General features: G+C 47.6%; 1 protein-coding gene across 1 annotated transcript in view; it reads left to right on the top strand.

Annotated features, from left to right (window-relative positions):
* The first annotated feature begins 3061 nt into the window (after positions 1 to 3061).
* Positions 3062 to 22471, top strand: part of TFCP2L1 (transcription factor CP2 like 1) — a 59537-nt gene continuing 40127 nt past the window's right edge. The window contains exons 1-2 of the mRNA XM_084774774.1: positions 3062 to 3229; positions 8392 to 8543. Of these exons, the coding sequence (XP_084630900.1) occupies positions 3168 to 3229; positions 8392 to 8543 (214 nt within the window). The 5' untranslated portion in view covers positions 3062 to 3167. The remainder of the gene's footprint in view (positions 3230 to 8391; positions 8544 to 22471) is intronic.

Here is a 22471-nt window from a genome sequence, read left to right as displayed (position 1 = left end):
GTCACCGTGAACTCTTATTCACTCATTCAAATCATATGCTCAAAGTGCACGCTTCAGAGTCATTACGGTGATCTCCAAGAAAAACCAACCGGGAGTCCCTTGTAGAACTGATGAAATGGGGGACTCTTGGGGACTCTGCAGGAATGGAGAGCTTTTTTTTTTTTTTTTGGTTCTTGAAGGACCCCAGAGTTGATTCTCAGAGCAGATACACATGTCGATCAAGCCGTTTCCAGTACCAGGTGAAGAAAAGAACTCAGGGCATGAGGACAGGGACTGTGGTCACCAAAGAGAAGGGACCTGGCCACACAGACTAGACCCAGGTCCCAGCTGTGGTGGCCACTTCCTAAACTTCAGGCTCTATGAAGGCGGGAGAATGTGTCAAGAAGATCTCTCCCATTGGGCTGGTGAGAGGGCTCAAGAGGTGAGGGGAGCTGCATCCAAGGCCGACAACCTAGGACGTGCTGGAAAGAGAGAACTGAGTCCTTGCAAGCTGTCCTCTGAAAGCCATGTCCTCCTCCTGCAAAAAATTAAAAAAAAAAAAAAAGTCAATATTCCCATCAATGCAAATCACAGACATTTACAAAATACAGCTAGGAAAGGGTGGGTTCATCTGCATATCTGTCCTCTCTATAATAGACTAATTGTGTCCCAAAAGACTGAAACGTCAAAAGTTCAGAAACCCATCATTATCCTCCCAGCAGGGATCAAACAGCTGCCTCTGCCCTCCGGAGAGAGAAGTTATATGGTCACCTGCCACACACTTGGACAATAGACTCTGCATTCCTTTTCCCCTCAAGCTTGTCAACGCCTCAGAAAGTAAGCCTTGCAGTTCCTAAGTTTAGGTTCTCAGAGCTGGGATCCTGGTTCCCGACTCGTATCGGGCAAGCCACCTCAGCTTGCTGTTTGGAGGGTGCTTCCACTGATCTCTGTGTTTGCTGGAGCACCGAGGGGCTGGGCTACCCGAAGGCAGGTGACTAGCCCTCTCCAGTGGGACATTTGCTGTTATTTTAGAGCTGTGACAGAGGGAGAAGATTTGTGGTACCCTATGGATCTCGCTGGGTCTCAATCTAGCATTACTTCCATGATAAGTCGTCCTTGTCATCATCATCATCTTCTTCTTCTTCTTCTTCTTCTTCTTCTTCTTCTTCTTCTTCTTCTCTTCTTCTTCTTCTCCTCCTCCTCCTCCTCCTTCTTCCTTTTTTGAAACAGGGTTTCTCTGTGTAACCTTGGTTGTTCTGGACTCTCTTTGTAGACCAGGCTGGCCTCGAACTCACAGCGATCCACCTGCCTCTGCCTCCCTGAGTGCTGGGACTAAGGGTGTGTGCCACTACTGCCTGGTGGTCCGTGATAAGTCTTAAGGAGCCCAGTTGGAAGGGAAAGGGTGAGAGCCAAATAGAGAAGCTTGGTACAAACAACCTGGGGTAAATTAACTCACCATATAGGGTCACATCTGACAGCTTAGCAGTGAAGTGCCAGGCCTTGGCAGTTGTCTTTGTGGATTCCCTTTCTCCAAGCATTAGCACTTGAAAGTGCTCTCCTGGAGGCAAGGCCTTGCTGCCGTAGTCCATTGCTGCCATGCTAGTTAGCTTCACTGCCACCTACTCACACCCTAAAGACATCCAAAGTCCCTCCCATGCCCCCCCATTCCTATAATAGTTTTTACTTCCTCAATGACACTGGCCTGTGTCCTAAGGTGCTCTCCTCTTGAACATATGCACCTATCATGGTACCTAATAGCGAATTTAGTGGGTCAGGATATTCAATACAGAATTCTTTAGTATCTGAATCCGGGAGAGAAGGGTAGAGGTGATCACTTCTAGTTTCTCCATGGGATCTCTTCTGGGGGCTAAAATGGCCTCTGTATTGTCACATGTCCGAAGAGTTGGGTGTGACAGTCACAGGAATGTTGACCAGCCCTTGGAGACATGTGACCTCCAGGAGCCATCTAGAGCAGCAATGGTGGACCCTGGAGAGCCAGACAGGGGAGTGACACATGGTTCGTCACAGAGCAGCAACCTGAGGCTGGAGAGAGATAGCCATGCCAGCAGGGGAGGGAGGCCTTGCATATCTATACTTGCAGGCCCAGGATGAAGGGTTCAGGTCTCTAGACACTCGTTGCCATGACTTCCCATAAGGACAATGTATGCCTTCCTGAGGTCCCGGGGGCATCACCTGTGGGCCCAGCTCCAGGAACTGTATCCCTTCCTACCTGTCCATCTGCCCGCGGCTCTCTCTTCACACTCAGCCAGACACACCTTTCCAAGAGCAAATTGCAAACACCACTCAAAATCTTAAAGGGGCAGAAAGATGGCACACCCGGACAGGTGCTTGCTGAATTTGATACCCAGCCCCACATGGTAGAAGAAAAGAAATGACTCTTACAAATTGTTCTCTGAGCGCACACCAAGGTACAATGCCCCTACACACACACACACTCAGAGAGCGAGAGGAAGAGAGAGAGAGAGAGAGAGAGAGAGAGGGGTAGGGGTGGGGGGTAGGTTTTGACTTTATTGTATAGAAAGGGCTGCATTCCTGTAATTTACTGTGTACCAGAAAATAACCTTGAACTTCTGATCCGCCAGCCTCTACCATTGATGGAATTACAGGTCTGTTTTTACCACACCTGGGTTTAGAACCTAGGGCTTCGCCTGTGCTAAGCAAGCAGTGAAGTACGGAAACCCCCAGCAATGGAGTTAAAGACCAGGAAAAGCAACAGGGGTAAAAAGGCTATAACATCAATGTTCAGCGCAAGGAAAAACAAAAACAACGTTAAGGGGACCCAGAGTGCTCAGGTACTCCTGGCCACTGACAATCGCCCTGTGTCTTTGAGGATCTGAGCTGAGCTGAGAGGCGAGTAGGCCGCAGCGAGGGTGGCTCTGTCCCCAGGGTCAGTGGCCAGGAGCTAGCTCCCGGAAAGGAACAGCGGAAAGGAACAGCGCGAGGCGCAACCAGGTGTGGCCCAGCGCCGCCCTCCCGCCGCGCTAGCCGTGAGGGCGGGCCTTGTGATAACCACGCCCCTGAATGCCACGCCCACACAACGGCCCATAAAAGGCCCGGGCAGCAGGGAGCTCGGGTTCAAGTGCTGCTTTGGGGTGGACATCTGGTGGACAGCGTCGCCGCGTCCAGTTCGGTGCCACGCCCCGGCCGGTGCTGCGGGAGCCCCAGCCATGCTGTTCTGGCATACGCAGCCCGAACACTACAACCAGCACAACTCTGGCAGCTACCTGCGGTAAGACCCGGCAGCACCTGCTTGGGGTTGGGGTCCGGGCCCCGACCGACCAGTGCGGCCTCCAGGGTGGGACACACCGGAGACCCCTGGGGAGCTGAACGAGGGAGGAGGTGCGCTGATGGTCGCGGGGCGCTTCTCCAAGGACTCCCTGCCGCTCGCTGTGTCTCGCAGCCTTCTTTTTACCTTCTCCACACCAATTGGAGGAATAAACTTGCTACATCCATCAGGAGGTCCTGGGTCCTGGAAAGCCAGGCCCCGTTCTTTGCTCTTCTCGGCCGGTGGGCCCACAGGTGGATGGCGGGAGCCGGTTTGCGCTGCAGCCCTTCGGGCCCGGGATCCTGGGAGCTGGGCGCTTTGCCCGGGCGAACTTGGTGTGGCCCCCAGGTCCCGGATTCACTGAAATCTCTTCAGCGGGCATTTCGCTAGCGCGCTTCACGGGAAGAGGGTCCCTAGGGTTTTGCAAAGTTCTCTAAACTCCCTATTTTAGGAAGTGGACGCCCCCCTCCCCCGCGCGCCCACCTCCTTTCCCCACTCTGCTTCGGTGACTACGGGATTCTTTTTTTTCCACCGAGGTGCAGCTGGCTGGAGGGATAATAGGCAGGCATTTCATTTTCTGAACTCGCTAGAACCAGCTTCAACCTGTCTTTATTTCCATCCTAGTCACAGTTTATTATATGTGCCTTGCTTGACCCCAAAGGGTGTTTGACGTGGGCTCAGGAAAAAGTGAACTGGCAGGCAAAAGGCATCTCAGGGGCAGTCAACCCCAAGTACAGAACCTTAAAGTACAGAACCCCAAATCTCCTCTCTTGGATTTTTAAATTTTTGATTTTTATTTGTACTTCCTGGCTTCGGATTCATGTGTGTCCAGAAGTCCTCTGGGACCATATTCTCCGTCTTAGAAAGCAGAGAATTGACCAGGTCTTGGTGGTGTATTTTCACATTTTGCTTCGTTTTGTTTTAAACTCCAAGTCATAGAAAGTGGCAATCTAGGGTCTTGGGATTGCAGACCCACGGTGGTGTTGAGGTGCCACGCAAAGCCCCTCAGTTAAAATGCTGCAGAGTAAACACATGCTAACTGTATAGCACTCTATAGAGTTACTTGTAGTTTGTTTTGGATTGTAGTGAGTGGCTATTAGGTATCTTATCCTATCTTAAAAATGAATTTGAAGGTGACCTTGGGCTGAGGATGCATATTTGAAACCTAGATCCATAAAACATTATCCCGTCTGGGGACAGTTTTGTTAGAGAAGTGTGGGGTCTGCATCTGTGCCTGAGCTGGAAGTTTGTGAGTTAACCCAGATGCTTTTAGGATTTTGACTTTGCGGGAAAAGAGGAAGGCAGACATTGGGCCTGAGCTCCTACAAAGCTGCAGGGTTCCTGGGGTGCTTTGCCAAAGCAATGGGTGAAGACAGTCCATACACACCCGTGGAAGGCGATGTATTGTTTTTGGTTTTTACCTTCAGGCAGTTTGACCTCCGCAAGTTCTGTACCTTGTGCTAGAGAGAGGATATTTTCTTTTGCTTTTTTTTTCTTTTTAAGAATTTTATTTTATTTATTTATTTTTTATTTTTTTAGTTTTTCAAGACAGGGTCTCTCTGTGTTAGCCTTGGCTGTCCTAGACTTGCTTTGTAGACCAGGCTAGCCTCGAACTCACAGCGATCCACCTGCCTCTGCCTCCCAAGTGCTTTTTAAGAATTTTAAATTTTATATTATGTTTTTGCAGTGCTGGGATGAACCCTGGGCCTTAAACTTGTTCTTCTATTTTGGTAACTTCAGGCCCTCCTCTTTATTATTATTATTATTATTATTATTATTATTATTATTATTATTATTATTATTATTATTATTTTGTTTTTGTTTTTGTTGTTCTGACAGAAGTTCTGCAAGCCATCTGATTTCACCAAGCAGTGAGTGGCCTTTAGTCCCTCCCTCTCCTTTCTGTTTGATGTTCTGGTGACTTTTATTTCTTGGCAAATAAAGGACACCAGGCCAGAAACAAGTTACTGTTGAATGATGGTTCTTAACATTTCCCCCCCCCCCTTTTTTTTAATTTAAAAGTAACAGTGCATGGATTATTAACTTACATAGTCTGGGCAAACATGAAATTATGCAATTCCCAGGTGAGTGGAATGGCTTGCTTCTCTCTGTATTCCTTAATAACTGCCCAGGCTGGAAAAGGAGAGAAGGTAGCTTCTGGTGAGGATGAATGCATTCAGTCTCCTTTGGGGAGCAGACAGCACTAGCAGAGCAGCCCACATACGGAAGGCTTCCCAGGTGTGCCCAAAGGCAGGTTTTCTGAGATACTGGTTTTGTTAGATACTGTTGGGGTGTGTGCTGGGTTGTATTTCATGGACACTCAGTTTATGGTGCTGCACAGGGAACACATCGTACTCTCCCGGTGACTGTGCAGTGAAGTGGGGTCAGCTGATCTGATTCATGGCCCAGACCCATGATGGGAGGAGGTCATCAAGACAGGGCGGGGCATCTTTGGTAGTTGTTTTTGTGGCAACATAGTTTAGACTCTTTAAGCAAGTCTCACCTGCCCGCAGGTCATTCTGATCCTTAGGTATTTTATTGTTCCTTGCAAGGACACCCATTTGAAGTCCCAGCAACTCCTCAGGCTGAGGTGGGACAGTTCCTTGAGTCTGGGAGTTCAAGGCTAGCCTGGGCAACATACTGATACCATCCTGAAAAAGTCTAGAAACAAGTTCCTCTGTCACTGGGTGACTGATTGAATGCGGTACATGTGTGTGTGTGTGTGTAGGGGCCAGAGGACAACCTTCAGTATTGTTGGGGGATTGTTGGTTTTGTTTTTTTTCTGAGACAGGGTCTCATTATGTAGCCCTAGCTGTCCTGGAACTCACTCTGTGGACCAGCTTGGCCTGGAACTCACAGAGAGCCTCTTGCCTCTGACTCCCAAGTGTTGGAATTAAAGGCGTGCGCCACTACTGCTGGCTAGTCTTCTTCCATAATGCTCCTCGGGTAATATGAGCTTTGTTTTTTTTGAGCCTGGGTCTCCTACTGCTCTGGACAAGCAGACTAAGGTGGCTGGCTGGTAAGCCCTGGGGGGCATCCTGCCGCACCTCCCCAGCACTGGGCTGACCAGTGTATGCTACTACACTCAGCTTTTGTAGGCCATGGCCTCAGGGACGGAGTTTAACTCCTCGTGCTTGCAAGTTCTTTACCAACTGAGCTGTCTCCCCAGCACAGGACTGATTTTTTTTTTTTAGTGTAGGAAGCGTTATTTAGAGGTGAAGGAAACAACTCTTTGAGTATTTTAAGATTTGCCTCTTGAGTAAGACAACTGAAATCAAGGTTTTCTGTCTTCATAGTATTTTGTAGAGATCATTAATGAGCTCTAAAAAAATGGGAGCCGTGGTTCGGCTACACGGCTCAGCAGGTAAAGCTGCTTGCTGCCAACCTAATGACTCGAGTTCAATGCCAGGAGTCCACATGGTAGCCGGGGAGAGTTGGCTCCCAAAAGTTGTCCCCTGCCGTTGGTGTATGTGCATGTACTGTGTGTGCACTTGTTCATGTGCACATGTGCCCTGGTGTGCGCATGCACACACACACACACACACACACACACACACACACACACACACACACACCCCTAACTAACCAAATACATGTCAAAAACTAAAGAAACAAAACAAGACAGGCAGTGGTCCCCTTTTTGAAATAGATGAGGTATGTGTCCGATTGGGTGAGGAAGCCAACCTCTCTTCAGTTCTGTAGTTTACAGTTCTGGAGTACTGCCAAATGTTGATACATAGAAGAGTTGATTCAAGAATAAAAACTGAAGTAAGGCCTGCTGGCTCATGCCTTTAATCCCAGCATTTGGGAGGCAGAGGCAGGAGGATTTCTGTGAGTTTGAGGTTAGCCTCATCTACAAAGTGGGTTCCAGGACAGCCAGGGCTACACACAGAGAAACCCTATCGAGGAAAACAAAACAAAAAACAGAAAAAGACTAAAAAGTGAGGCCGATGAGGTGGCTCAGTGGGTAAAGGTGCCAAATTTGACGGGCTGAGTTCAGTCTCTGGGACCCAGATGATAGGAAAGCACTGAATTTTACAAATTGTCCTGTGACTTCCACACATGCCTTGATATCTGCTTACCCACACCCACCCACTAAATAAATAATGTTAAAAAAAAAAGCCAGGTGGTGGTGTGTGCCTTTAATCCCAGCACTTGGGAGGCAGAGACAGGTAGATCTTTGAGTTCGAGGCCAGCCTGGTCTACAGAGTGAGTTCCAGGACAGCCAGGGCTACACAGAGAAACCCTGTCTCGAGAAAACCAAAAATAAATAAATAAATAAAATAAAAAAGAACAAAATCACCTGGGTGGTGGTGACGCATGCCTTTAATCCCAGCACTCGGGAGGCAGAGGCAGGCAGATCGCTGTGAGTTTGAGGCCCACCTGGTCTACAAGGCGAATCCAGGACAGTCAAGGCTACACAGAGAAACCCTGTCTCGGTGAAACAAACAAACAAACAAAGCCCAAACACAAAATCATTCAGATGATTGTTCTGGAAGATGCTTTGCTTATAGATAGAAAGCAAGGGGGCTGGAGAGTTGGCTCAGTGGTTAAGAGCACCGTCTGCTCTTCCAAAGGTCCCAGGTTCAATTCCCAGCACCCACATGGCAGCTCACAACTGTCTGTAACTCCACAATCTGACACCCTCACACCAATGCACATAAATTTAAAAATTAAATAAAAATATTAAAAAAAAAAAGAAAGAAAGCAAGTGCTCATGGCTGGGCTGGAGTTCAGTGGTGAAGCTCCTGTCACGTGCACACAGTTACTCGCTTAGTCCCTGAGCACTGTCTCTCCCCCCCCCCTTCCCCCAGAAAAAAGGGAGAGAGAGACAGAAATAGCTTCTAAGGTCACTTGCTGCTGGTTTCTGTCGCTTAGGTTTCAGGAGGCAGGGGACAGCTCTCCACTGCCTCTTTTCCAGACCTTGGGTGGACAGATCGAAGGAGGGCCATTGGATAAGGTGGGGGTCCTTGCAGTAATGGCTACACCTGAGGTTTGAGCCTGTGGGTGAGGAGCTTGGTCAGCATGTCACACTGGACTCTGAAGTCACCTTTGCTACCGTAGCCTGCATCTGTGTCGCCCTGGGCTCTGCTTCTTACCGCCACCCCCCTCCCTGTGTTTTACAGTGATGTGCTGGCTCTGCCCATCTTCAAGCAGGAGGAGCCACAGCTATCTCCCGAGAACGGGGCCCGCTTGCCGCCCCTGCAGTACGTGCTGTGCGCCGCCACCTCTCCAGCTGTGAAGCTGCATGAAGAGACCTTGACGTACCTCAATCAAGGTAGAGAGAGGCCTCCGTGATGCAGGGAACAACTGGGGTACTTAGCAGATGGCGTGCAAGGCCCCGTCGGGTCTCTTTAGCTATGGAACTTTGGAAAGTACAGGCTAAGGGCTCAGGCGCAGGTTCAGATTCTGTTGCTTAGCTGTGTGTCTTCATAGGACTTCCATGACTTCACTGGGTATATGGGAATAGTTGAAAACTGCGCTGGGAGCAGTGATGTGAGCCTGTGGTCCTACTCCATAGGCCGAGGCAGCCTGAACAACAGACTTGAGATTCTTGAAAAGGAGGGGGAGGGGACGGGAGGGCAGGCCAGGTGTGGGTTGTCCTGTACATTCCTCATGCGGCCTCCTGAACTCATGGTGGTGGTGGCCACTACTGTTTGGAGCTTTTGGTACCTTCAGTACCTGCTCTGCTATCCTTTGCGGAGTAACGGCTGCCCCGCAGCCTCCACAGTTGGTCTGGCTTCCATGCACTGGAGGGGCCGCTGCCCTGAGGGGCTCTAGCAGGTTGGCCTGCTGGTTTCTTACTCTCAGAGGCTCAATGATTCTTGTGTAAAAGGAGAGAAAGTCTGGCCTGGAGAGATGGCTCCGAGGTTAAGAGCACTGACTGCTATTCCAGAGGTCCTGAGTTCAATTCCCAGTCACCCACATGGTGGCTCACAACCATCTATAATGTGATGAGACACTGTCCTCTGGCCTGCTGGTGTTCGTGCAGGCAGAGAGCACTGTATACATAATAATAAATAAATAAAAGGAGAAAGTCTAATTTTGGGGGATGTTTACAAGGGTGAAGGTAAGTGACCTGCCTAGTATGACTGGAGTTTTGCTGTAGGCCAAGCTTGTTTGGAAGTCAAGAGCCTCTTGCCTCAACCTCCTAGGTGCTGAGACTGTAGGCTTGTACTGTGTCTAGCTTCCAATGCTGCTTTTGAAATTTTTTTAATTACATGTAAGTATGCATGTATATGTGTGTGTATGTATATGTGTGTGATTACGTGTGTGTGTGTGTGTGTGTGTGTGTGTGTGTACACTTGAAGTAGAGAAGCTGGTTCTCTTTTGCCATGTGGAACTCGGGTCATTGACTTGGCAGCAGGTACCTTTGGCCCAACCGGCCATCTCACTACCCCCTACCCCACTTTCCCCTTGTTGAGTGTTTCGGAGTAGGGTTTCTTTGGTCTCTGTCCTGATGACTAGTCTGTATTTAGCACTGTCTCCTGGATTGCCGTTGGGCAGTGGTGGTGCATACCCTTAATCCTGGCACTTGGGATGCAAAGACAGGTGGATCTCTATGAGTTTGGGGCCAGCCTGGTCTACAAAGCGAGTCTAGGACAGCCAAGGCTACACAGAGAAACCCTTTCTCGAAAAACCAAAATAAAAATAATAAAAATAAAAAAGAATCTGGTTGCCATCATCCAGTGTAGCGGTCACTCTGCTGTGAGGTGGAATCTGGAGTCTGGGAGGGGCAGTCCAGCCCCAGAAAAAGCTGCCTCCGTTCTGCAGAACCGCATCCTGGATTTGACCCTGTCCAGGTCCCTGCCTAGGCCACCTCTGCATAGGATCGGCTCCTGTCCTTGCTGGTCTGTCCCTCGGGAATGCAGTGCTCACCCCTGTGGGCTGCACACTCACACTCCATCTGTGGTGGCTGATGGCCACTGATGGCAGGTGACCAGCCAGTTGGAAGCAGTCCCCTGTTGTGTGTTTGCACACTAGCTTCTGTCGCTGTCCTTTCTTGTTGAAGGTTAAATGCTGCCAACTTTCTCTTCTTGCTTGAACTTGAGAGTGAAGGAATGAGGCCACTGAGCCGATGTGGGTCTTGTTTGGGGCATGTTCATGTGAGCTGATGAGCAAGCAGTGTGAGGTCTCGTTGCTGAACAGGGACATTGTGTGTCTGTCCCCTGCCCCATTTTAAGGCCTTTCCTTAGTTGTATTCATCTTGCCCCTCTACTTGGCCAGTGCTAAAAGGTGTTTAGTAGCATACTAGATGCTTAAAAGACATCATCTTCCCCATCGTAGATGTTAAAAGAGAGGGAAACGGGCCCACTCTGTGGCTCCATCCATCTGCTTGTGTTAACTTGGTATATTCCCTTTGGATATTTACAGATTTGTTTACTATTTTACCAACGCTGGAAATTGAACCAAGCCCCCCCCCCCCCCCCCGGCAAGATAGGCTAGTGCCCTAGCATGGAGCCACACTCCCTCCAGCCTTAGACAGTTGTGCTTGTGCATCTTGTTCTTTGGTGTTTTGAGACAGGGCATCTCTGTTTCCAGGCTTGCCTTGAACATGAGTTATTTGGGTTTGGTGTAGTGGCACATGCCTTTAATCCCAGCACTTGGGGAACAGAGACAGGGGGATTTCTGTGAGTCTGAGCCCATCCTGGTTTGCATTGTGAGTTCCAGGACAGCCATAGTTACATTAAAAACCCTCTCTTTAAAATTATTTTACACATTCTATGCTTGCCTCCCTGTAGTAACTACTATGTACCATTGCCACACAATATGCTAAATATTTTCGTTGTTGCTAAAATACCAACTGAAACCCAAGAAGGCAACTGAAAAACAGAAGAGCAAAAGGCAGAAGATTCAAAGAAAATCCTCTCTAATATCTGTGTGTATGTGCGCGCGCGCGCGTGCGTGCATGCGTGTACGCGTGCGCCTGTGTAATTTTATTTAGTGTGCGGGGCACTCTCTTGCTGCAGCACACATACAGAGGTCAGAGGACAAGTTTTAGAAGTCAGTTTTCTCCTTCTACCTTATGGGTCCTGGCAGCGGGAGTGGCCAGGCTTGACAGCAAGTGTCTTTATAGGTAGGCTGAGCCATCTTCCCTGCCTGGCCACTAATCTTCTATCAATTTTATATATGCATTGTTTTGCTTGTTTTTTGAAACAGGGTTTCTCTTGTATTCCTGGCTGTCGTGGACTCCCTCTTTAGACCAGGCTGGCCATGCATCTTTTAAAATTGAGAATGTTACTCTGGCCAGTTTTATATTGTGGGCAATCATTTTTTTGTTGTTAGAAATTCAACACTGAGCTGGGTGGTGGTGGCCCATGCCACTAATCCCAGCACTTGGGAGGCAGAAGCTGGTGGATCGCTGTAAGTTCGAGGCCAGCCTGGTCTACAAAGTGAGTCCAGAATAGTTAAGGCTACACAGAGAAACCCTGTCTCCGGGGAAAAAAAAGAAAGAAAGAAAAAGAAATTCACCATTGAAGATCAGTGAGATGACTTAACAGGTAAAGACGCTTGCCACCAAGCCTGATAACCTGAGTTCAATTCCCAGGAACATGATGGAAGGCGAGAACTGATTTCCAAAAGTTGTCCTCTGACCTCTTCATGTATGCCATGGCTTGGGTGTGTACAAATCAATGTAATAATTTTTAAAATTAAACTTTGAGAACTGGAGATATAGTTCAGGGTTGTCTAGAAGTTAAACATTGACAAACATCCTTGTATGTACAGCTTGATTATTTTTTAGTTATAAACCTAACATAAAATTGCAATGTTAAGGGCTGGAGAGATGTTTAAGGGTGCTGACTGTTCTTTCAGATGACCCAGGTTCAAATTCCAGCACCGACATGGCAGCTCACAACTGTCTATAACTCCAAGCTCTAACACTCACACAGACAAACATGCAGGAAAAACACCAGTGCACATAAAATAAAGGTAAATAAATGTAAAAAAAAGAATTATGGTGTTAAAATGTTACATGTTATTTTCTTGGCAGAGTTTCTAATATGCCAGCTAGCCCTGTGTATCTCACTATTGCTCTCAAAGTTAGGTGTTCCCAATGATTCATAAAACATTGGGATTTAGCCGGGCGGTGGTGGCTCACGCCTTTAATCCCAGCACTCGGGAGGCAGAGACAGGCGGATCACTGTGAGTTCGAGGCCAGCCTGGTCTACAAAGTGAGTCCAGGACAGCCAAGGCTACACAGAGAAACCCTGTCTCGAAAAACCAAAAAAAAAAAAAAAAAAAAAAAAAAATTGGGATTTGATTTCTTTAAATAAAAATCTTCGTGTAGTGTCTTAGTCACTGTTCTATTGCTGTGACAAAACAACCCTTATGAAAGAACACATTTAATTAGAGGCTTGCTTATAGTTTCAGAGGATTAGTCCCTTATCATCAGACATGGTGCTGAAGAAGTAGCTGAGAGCTACATCCTGATCTGCAGAGACAGAGATAGAGACAGAGAGACAGAGAGACAGAGAGACAGACTGGGCTTGGCATGGGCTTCTGAAACCTCAAAGCCCACCCCCAGTGACACACTTCCTCCAACAAGACCACGCCTCCAGAACCTTCTAATCCTTTCAAATAGTGCCACACTTTGGTGACTGAGCATTCAAATATATGAGCCTGTGGGGGCCATTCTGATTCAAACTATCACATGTATACATACACACATGTATATATGTCAGAGGACAACACTGGGTGTTTGACTTCACCTGCTACCTTGTTAGAGACATGCTCTCAGTTGTTTGCAATAAACTTCCTTGATTCTCCTGTCTCCGTTTCTCTTCTCTTTTTTTTTTTTTGGTTTTTTGAGACATGGTTTCTCTGTGTAGCCTTGGCTGTCCTGGACTTGCTTTGTAGACCAGGCTGGCCTCGAACTCACAGCGATCCGCCTGCCTCTGCCTCCCATTTCTCATCTTACCAGAGAAGAATTGGAGTTAAAGAAGCTACTGCTGGGGCTGGAGAGATGGCTCAGTGGTTAAGAGCACTGACTGCTCTTCCAGAGGTCCTGAGTTCAATTCCCAGCAACCACATGGTGGCTCACAACCATCTATAATGTGATCCGATGCAGACTGTATACATAATAAATAAATCTTAAAAACAAAAAAAGAAAAGAAAAGAAAAGAGCTTCTGCCTTCCATGTGGCTTCTGGGGATCCAAACTTGGGTTCTCATGTTTTCATGGGCAATTATATTGCCCACTACGCCATCTCCCCGACCCTGGAATTCGCTTTTTTAAAAAGATTTTTTAAAAAATTACTTTTAACTATGTATGGTTTATGGAGTCAGATTGCAAAAGCAAGTGCAATGCCCATGGAAGGCAGGAGCATCAGGAGGTGGTGTCCTAGGTGCTTGGGAACTGACTGTGGGTCCTCTGCCAGAGTCGTAAGTACGTGCCCTTTACCTCTGCTTCTTTATCTCCAGCCCTAATAATTTAATTTTAAACCAGCATTCTTTCCCCTTGTTTTGCTTTTTCAAGGTGTGGTCCCAGGCTTTGTGGATCATATATATTCTGGCCTCAAAATTTTGGTCCTCCTGTCTCAGCCTTCCAAAGTGCTGGGCCTATAGGTGAACGCGAACCAGCTTGGTTAAACATTCTGTGCTTTATAATGACTAAGATGATGGACTGTCTAAAATGTCCATTGGTCTTTTAGATCTGTGTAATTTCATTATGTCCTTTGTACGTTTCTCTTTGAGGTATTTGTCCCATCCATTGGGAGATACCTCATTTTTGAATCATTTATTGGCCATATGTTGCAACATTTTCCCTCTGTCAGCCCTTTAGCTGTATTTTATGATAATTATATTTATGGTGTATAGTAGGTAAGAATTTGCGGGTCTTAAGCATGCTGAGCCAGTGAACTACCACTGGGCCTACCTTTCCAGACCAATGGTTATACTTATATTTGTGAATGTAATTGTGGGTGTGAATGTGTAAAAACCGTGCACACATGTGGAGATCAGAGGAGAACTTGTGGGAATTGTGTCCTTCAACTCTATGGGTCCTGCGGATCAGCTCAGGTCCTCAGGCTCAGTGGCTGCTATTGTTTTTCCCCCAGAGACAGAGTTTCTCTGTGTAGCCCTGGCTGTCCTGGACTCACTTTGTAGACCAGGCTGGTCTCGAACTCACAGTGATCCCCCTGCCTCTGCCTCCCGAGTGCTGGGATTAAAGGCGTGCGCCACCAGACCCGGCTCTAGCCAAGTGCTCTTATCTCTGAACTACACGCCCAGCTCCTGTGAGGCCATCCGTTTCCTTCGCTTGTAATGATGTGTTTAACGTTCTCTGAGATCAGAAACAGCACTGCATGTATAAATCAAGCTCTCTTACTGAACCCCTGGACCACCATTTCCTGGACAGTGTCCAAGGAGTGCCCTGGCAGCACAAGGACTCCAGTAAGAAGTGTCATAGGCATGTCATGGCACTCAGGGGTGACCTGGTGGCTTGTTTTAGATGTGGGGAAAACGGTTTGAAAAACAAACGTATCCTCTGAGAAAAGTCTTGTAAAGAAGTGAACAGCTGCCAATAGAATGAAGGCTTGCAAATTCCCTGTTGGGGTCGAAGGTCATTGTGGACACAGCTTTCCTGACACTGGAGCCTGAGGGAAGGGAGGAGGTGCAGAGGTGAGAGAGAGCCCCAGGTGCTTCTGGCCTGGAGATAAGGAAGGAGCTCTTTTCAGAGTGCTTGCCAAGGAGAAAGGTTTGGTATTTTCTACCTAAGTAACTTTTAATTTTTTCTTCATTACATTTATTTATGTATTTACATGCTTCTGAGACCAGACAAGAAAGGGCGCGCGAGTGCGTGTGCATGTGTGTGTGTGTGTGCGTGTGTGTGTGTGTGTGTGTGTGTACGTGTGTGTACGTGTGTGTGTGTGTGCGTGTGTGTGTGTGTACGTGTGTGTGTGTGTGCATGTGTGTGTGCATGTGTGTGTGTGTGTGTGTGTGTGTGTACGTGTGTGTGTGTGTGTGTGTGTGTGTGTGCGCGCGCGCATGTGTGGAGGTCAGAGTCCTCTCCTATCATGAGGGGTCCCTGGACTGAACTCAGATCATTAGGCTTGGTGGCCAGCTCCTTTACGTGTTGAGCCGTGTCACCAGCCTCAAAAACAACCTTAAACCTTAAATCTACTGGCAAAATGTCACTAGAACCTTAATTTCATTTACCCAAGAGCTAAGTCTGTGGAGGGCCATTGAAGGTTCTGAAAAAAGAGGAACGGCAAGGACGGGGCTAGGGTGACTGACACATGTCCATCTTCCAGCAAGACGTGGATCCCTCTTCTACCTGGGACTTACCGTAAGCCGGGCAAAGAAAATCTCTACAAGTAGGTGCTCCTGGGAAGATGCAGTGATGCAGTGAGCTAGCTAGAGCCTGCAGAACTTGAAGCAGGGCATCTGGCTCCCAACAAACCTTCGTTTCTTGTCTTTTTTTTTTTGGAAATAAAGAGGAGATGCGGGCTGGTGAGCTGGCTTAGCTGGTAAGGGTGCTTGCTGCTAAGCATAACAACCTGGCTTTGATCCCAGGACCCATGTGAGAAGAAATGGTGGAAGGAGAGACCCCTGCAAGCTGTCCTATGACTGACAGAGTGCTGTGGGTTTGTGTGTGTGTGTGTAAAATTAGCAGTAGAGTGTACCTTACCCGATTACCTTACCCAGGGATGTGCTTCTGTGTCCAGCATTTGAGAATTTAAAACCTTTTTGTTTTTTTTTTCTTCTTCTTTTCTTCCTCCTCCTCCTCCTCCTTCTCCCCCCCCCCCTCATTTTTTTGAGACAGGGTTTCTCTGTGTAGCCTGGGCTCAAACTCACAGAGATCTGCCTGCCTCTGCCACCACAAGTACTGTGATTACTGCGCCCCAGGTGTGTGTGTTTGTTTGTGTTTGTTTTTGAGACAGTCTTCCAAACCCCGTGCTGGCCTCAAGCTCACTGTGTAGCTGTGGGTGTTCATACACTTTTGATCCTCCTACCTCCGCCTCCTAAGAGTTGGGGTTACCTGAACAGGTTTATGTAGTGCTGGGTCTTTAAGCCACAGCGTTGGGTATAGCACGAAAAGCACTCCACTGGCTGGGCCTTAGCCCCAGTCATAAACACGCACTGATTGAGTGGTAGAGCATATGCCCTCTAGGTGAGCAGAGAGCCTGTTCACTAGAAAAGCACTTTCTCGCCCCTCCCCCACCCCTTCCCCCTAATCTCTGACTGAGGATTAGGCTCAGTGCTGGCCCTGGGTCTTGCTCCTGCCCTGATACTGTCTTCTAGGTAGACTCATTTTCCCAGGTGACAGCCTGACAGGGGTCTGGGGAAAGATGGAGCGGAGCAGAACTTTCTGGAAGGGGGATGGGAGTCACTTGGCAAACCAGATTTTTATTTTGTAGGTCTTGGCCCTGCGCTTTCTATTGTCTCTGAGGAACTCTGGGGAAAATACCTTCAGGGAAAAAGGAAACATCCTCCCCTTCAGGGAGGGAGATTAGAGCACATCCTGCGCAGGGCTGTGCAGGCCCTATCTCCCTGCCTGTAAAATGTGGTTCACGGGCTCCCCAGCCCCTGGTCCAGGGAAATCCTTTAATCTCTGGCTTCCTGATTGTCCTCACCAGGACAGCCTCAGCTGCGCTCGGGACTGTCACCTGGAGAACTAAGTATTCCACAAATGCCTGGTTACAGTTTTCCTTCTTCCAGATCTCAGTGACTGAATTTAAAGAATGAGGTAGGATTAACGTCTCTGTTTGCTTTCTTTTCCTCCACAGCTAAGCTCTCTTTTTCAGATTAATTTTTAGCTCGAACTTTGGGAATATAAACTACAGAAGACAATGACCCTGAATGAAGCACATTACTTAAAACAACAGCAACAGGAAAACTTCCCCTCTTATTTTTATTCCAAAAGGAGTACACATGCATTGTAACACAGAGTGGATTGGCAGAGGGACATACACACTAGGGGATGTCCCACAGTCTCCTGTCTTCTTTAGTCTTTTTTCTTGGTCACACTAGCACAGGCATAGGTATATGTATTTGTTCTTTTTTTTGTTTTGTTTTGTTTTGGTTTTTTGAGACAGGGTTTCTCTGTGTAGCCTTGGCTGTCCTAGACTCACTTTGCAGACCAGGCTGGCCCCTGAACTCACAGAGATCCACCTGCCTCTGCCTTCCTGAGTGCTAGGATCACAGGCGTGGGCCACCACGCCTAGTGTGTTTGTTCTTTTTGTTTGTTTGTTTGTTTGTTTTTGTTTTTGAGACAGAGTCTTAAAATGTAGCGTTGGTGGTCTGGGACTTGCTCAATAAACCAGGCTGTCCTCGAACTCTCAGAAATCCATGTCTGCTTTCCTAGTACTAAGATCAAAAGTCACCATTGCCAGGCTTGGTGCTAGAGATCAGATCCAGCACAATATGTATGGTAAACACACAACACATTCTACATCTGAACTTCATCTCCAGTCCAGCCCCCTCCACATTCGTTGATATGTCTGTGTAGGTGGACTCTCAACATGAGTCCAAGTGCCCACGGAGACTATAAAAGAGGGAGTCTCATTCTCTGGAGTTGGAGTTACAGGTTGTTGCTGGGAACTGAACTCTGGTCCTCTCTGGAAGAGCAGGGAGTACTCTTAACCACGGAATCACTTCCCCAGCCCCAGTCCCAGCCCCTCTGCGTATCTTTGCATAGAAAAGTAACTTGAAGGCTACATCCTGAATGCTATCCCTTCACTTGTATCTTCCCGTTCTCTCCCTCCTTCCCTCTTCCACTCTATTCCCCTCCCCTAGACCTCTGACAGAAAGGGACCTCCTCCCCCACCATATGACCACAGCCTATCAGGTCTCTTCTGGATAGCCTGCTTCCCCTTCCTCTGTGTGCTTCTGGGCCTCCCCACCAAGGGGAAGTGATGAAATCAGGGGCACCACAGTTCATGTTAGAGGCAGTCCCCGCCCTCCCGACAACGGGGGAGAATGAGCATGAGCTGTCCATTGGCCAGATCTGAACAGGAGGTGTGGGTTTGCTGCGTGCTTCGTTCTCTAGGGTCTTACCTAGCTAAGGAATGCCTTAGACCACTGATCTTCCCAAGTGCTGGGATTATAGGCGTGCACAGCACACTCACTTCTATGAGCTCCTGGAGACTATAGGCATGTGTCCCCACACCTGGCTTTTGTTTGTCTTTTTTTTTTTTTAATTTGGAATTTGTTTTCTATTTTACACATGAGTGTTTTCCCCAGGTCTTAGTTACTGTTCTATTGCTGTGAAGAGACACTATGACCAAGGCAACTTTTATAAAAGAAAGCATTTAACTGGACGCCTGCTTACAGTTTGAGAGTGTTAGTACATGATCATCATGGCAGGAATACGTAGGCATGATGCTGGAGCTATAGTTGAGAGCTTTACCACCTGATCCAGACAGACAGACAGACAGACAGACCGACCGACCGGGCCTGGAGGGAGCTTTTGAAACTCCAAGGCTCATTCCCAGTGACACTCCTCCTCCAACAAGGCCACACCTCCTAATCCTTCCCAAAAGTTCCACTAACGGGACTAAGCATCCAACATATGAACCTATGGAGGCCATTCCCATTTCAACCAGCACACCCCACACGCTTGTGTGTGTACCGTGTGTGCCTGGTGTGGGTAGAGGTCAGAAGAGGGCACCCAATCCACTGGCAGGAGAATTACAGGTGGCTGTGAGCTGCCTCATAGAGGAAACTGAATTCAGCTCTCTGTAAGACCAGCAAGCGCACTTAAACCCTTCAGCCATCTTTCTAGCCCTTGGTCTGTCTTCTAAAAGCATTCTTAGAAAACAGCTTTATTGGGATATAATTTCTTTTCTTTTCTTTCTTTTTTCTTTTTTCCCAAAACAGGCTTCTTTGTGTAGCCTTGGCTGTCCTGGACTTACTTTGTAGACCAGGCTGGCCTCAAACTTACAGTGATCCGCCTGCCACTGCCTCCCGAGTGCTGGGATTAAAGGTGTGTGCCACCGCGCCCAGCTGATATAATTTTTATAGCACACAAACCATCCATTTAGAATGTACAGTTTATAAACAGATGTATTCAGATTATAGCAGCATGAGCTAGCCTTTGCACCTCAGCCTTTAGTTTTATAGCAAACTGTGGTAGCAAATCCCAGCTTGCCACTGTTCCCAGCTTGCCACTGATTTTGAGTATAGGGAGGCAGAGGCAGAGGCAGCAGGATTTCAAGCCTGGACTGTGCAGCAAGAAAAGCAATCGAATTTTTTTTAAATTTAAATTTAAATTTTTTTTTAGTATATTTGACAAAATGCATTAACATTGTTCTGATTGACTTTAGAATTTAATTTCTGTCCTTCCCAGGAGAACCATGCCAGCATGACTGACCAATTGTTAAATATAGTTGATTGAGTACATTACATCAATAGATGGGTATCAAGTAGAATACCACCTGTGGCTCAGTAATTCACATCCTATCTTAAATTTGCCTTTTCTGGGGCTGGGAAGATGGCTCAGATGGTAAAGCGCTTGTCTTGGAAGCTTGAGGATCTGAGTTCAATCCCTCCGAACCCCTGGGGGCAGGGACAGGAGTGGTGCACCCTCAACTCCAGTACTGTGAAAGTACCGCTAGGAGGGCTCCTGGGGCTTGCTAGCAAGTGAGCTCCAGGTTCAGGAAAAGACCCTGGCCTGTAACTGAAGGAAGGAGGGAGGGAGAGAGACAAAAAGAAGAAAAGTGATTGAGGAAGACTCCTGACAGGGACGGCTGGCCTCCAGGCACACACGGCCATGGACAGATAACATACGATTTGCCTATCAATGATGGCCTGGAAGCGTTGGCCATTTGAGAGGGACTTCTTGAACTCTGCATAGTGTGTTCACAGCTTAGCCAAGATGCCCATGTGTCAGAACTTTTACTCCTTGAAATCGCAGAACCATCTTCTATTGGGCAGGCAATGTGCCCAGATCCTAGTTTATCGTTCTTTAGTTGACGGACAGTTGCTACGGCTCAGTGTGTGTGTGTGTGTGTGTGTGTGTGTGTGTGTGTGTGTATGTGTATGACACAGGTCTTGTTCATAGTAAACAACTGCTCTTCCACTTAACTGAGATCGTCAGCCTTATGTGCATAATGTGTGTGTGTGTGTGTGTGTGTGTGTGTGTGTGTGTCTGTCTGTCTGTGTGCATCCCTGTGGAGGCCAAAGGACAGTCTTAGGTGCTAAACACATTAATGTTTTTCAAATTACATTGGTTTGTTTATTTATTTATTATTGCGTGTGCACATGCCGTGGCATGTGTTCATATGGAGGTCAGAGGCTACTGGGCAGAAACTGGGTCCTCTCCCTTTACCATATGGGTTTCAGGGGTTCCCCTTCTCTGTCTCCTGAGTGCTAGGCTACCATCATACTGCCTTTCATTTTTAAAAAATTAATTTATTTTTATTTCGTGTGCCTTGGTGTCTTGCTTGCATATATGTCTGTGTGAGGGTGTCAGATCTCCTGGAGCAGGACTTATAGACAGTTGTGAGCTGCCCTGTGGGTGCTGGGAATTGAACCTGTATCCTGTGGAAGAGCAGCCATCTCTCCATCTCCCACAACCTTTAATTTTTAAAATAGTATGTGTTTGTAGTGTTGTGTGTATTCAAAGTGTAATGGTCACTAAAGGTGACAAACATTTCCGTCTCTGAATATTAATTGGTGTTGTTAGTGTGTGTGTGTGTGCATGTGCATGCATGCACACACTCCTGGAGGCTACAGGATAACTATGGATCCCTTCCCCAAGCACCTTCCATTTACTTTTTCACTCAGGGTCTAACACCAGCCCAGAACTCACATGTTCAGTTGGACTGGCAGAGCCTCCATGTAATGCTTAGCTTTGGCTCCTTAGTGTCTTCATGTAGCCTTGGCACCTGGAACGCACAGAGGGCTGTCTGCCTCTGGCTTCTTGCTGCTGGGCTTAAAGGCATGCACCAGACCTGGCCCACATGGCCTCTTTATTTTTATTTTTATTTTTAAACAAACAACATCGATTCTAGGGCTGGGACTCAGGCCGCCATGCTTGAGTACTTCATTCACTGAGCCATCCCCTGAGCCCCTCTCAGAAGTTTTGTACATGACATTCAGATTTTGTATTTCTGGCCTGAGTGCTGCCAGAGTGACCGGCACCTTGGTAAGGCATCCCACTGGGAGCCATGACACTGTTTCTTAGCATTAGTGATGCTAGCCCTGGAGACTGGCTTAAGACCATCAGTGTGTGTGTGTCGGCTTTCTGGGTGGTGGATTTACATGTGCCCCTATGCAGCTAATAAATGCCTTTAGCTGAGGGAGCCACTCAGGCTATGCTGGTGGCTTGACTTCCTTCCTGCCTGTCGGTGGAGTACACAATGGCTGCTGTAGCTGCCTGATAGTGCTTTTCTGTGTATTTCCCTCTTCCTACACTTGTGTTAGAAATGCGTCTGTAAGGAGTTTTCTCTAGCTGGAGAGATAAGATAGCTCAGGGGCTGAAAAGCTTGTCAAGAATGCCTGAGGACCTTTAGATCCCCAACACTTGTAGGAGGAAAAAAAAAATCGAGGCGTGGTAGTACCTGCTTTCAATCCCAGTGTTAGGAAGATATAGTCAAACGAATCTCCTGAACTCCCTGGGCAGTTCAGCCAGCCTCACTGAATCGGTGAGCTCCAGGTTCAGTGAGAGACTGTGCCTCAAAAAATAATGTGGAGAGTAATAGAGGAGGACACCTGACATTGACCACTGGCCTCCACACACAGAATGAAAAGAAAATGTCAAAAACAAATCCTTCATTGGCAAGAAAGGTAAAGCTGCTTGCCTTCAAGTCTGATGACCTGGGTTCAGTCCCTGGGACCCACACGGTTAGAGGAAAGAGCTCATCTCCCTTCGCTGTCCCCTGCCTTCATATATATATATATATATATATATATATTCCTTTGCCCCATAAATATACTCATTTTAATAAAGAATCTTAAAAGAGAGAATTTGCCTTCCTGTTATTTTGTTTTCCTGTTCTTCCTGCCTGGGATGGACTCCTGGCACATTACAGGTTAGCACTGAGTGCTTTGGCACATATCTCATTGGTCACGCTGTCCTGTGATTCTATGGGGTCCCTCTGCCTGGCTCCTCTGTCACTTGCGCCTTGAGCTTTTCCTCACTTTTTGCACCATAAGATGCTTCACGGTCTTCTGGCGTTTGCCCTGCACCAGCCCTGGCAGCAGCCCCCTCTAAGAAGTGTCCAGGTCGTGGTATTATTTTTTTTGGGAGGCCTACAGTGTGTGT

The sequence above is a fragment of the Acomys minous genome (genome assembly GCF_964271855.1).
Source record: "Acomys minous genome assembly, chromosome: 1".
NCBI lineage: Eukaryota > Metazoa > Chordata > Mammalia > Rodentia > Muridae > Acomys > Acomys minous.
This window is presented reverse-complemented; position numbering and strand designations above follow the sequence as displayed.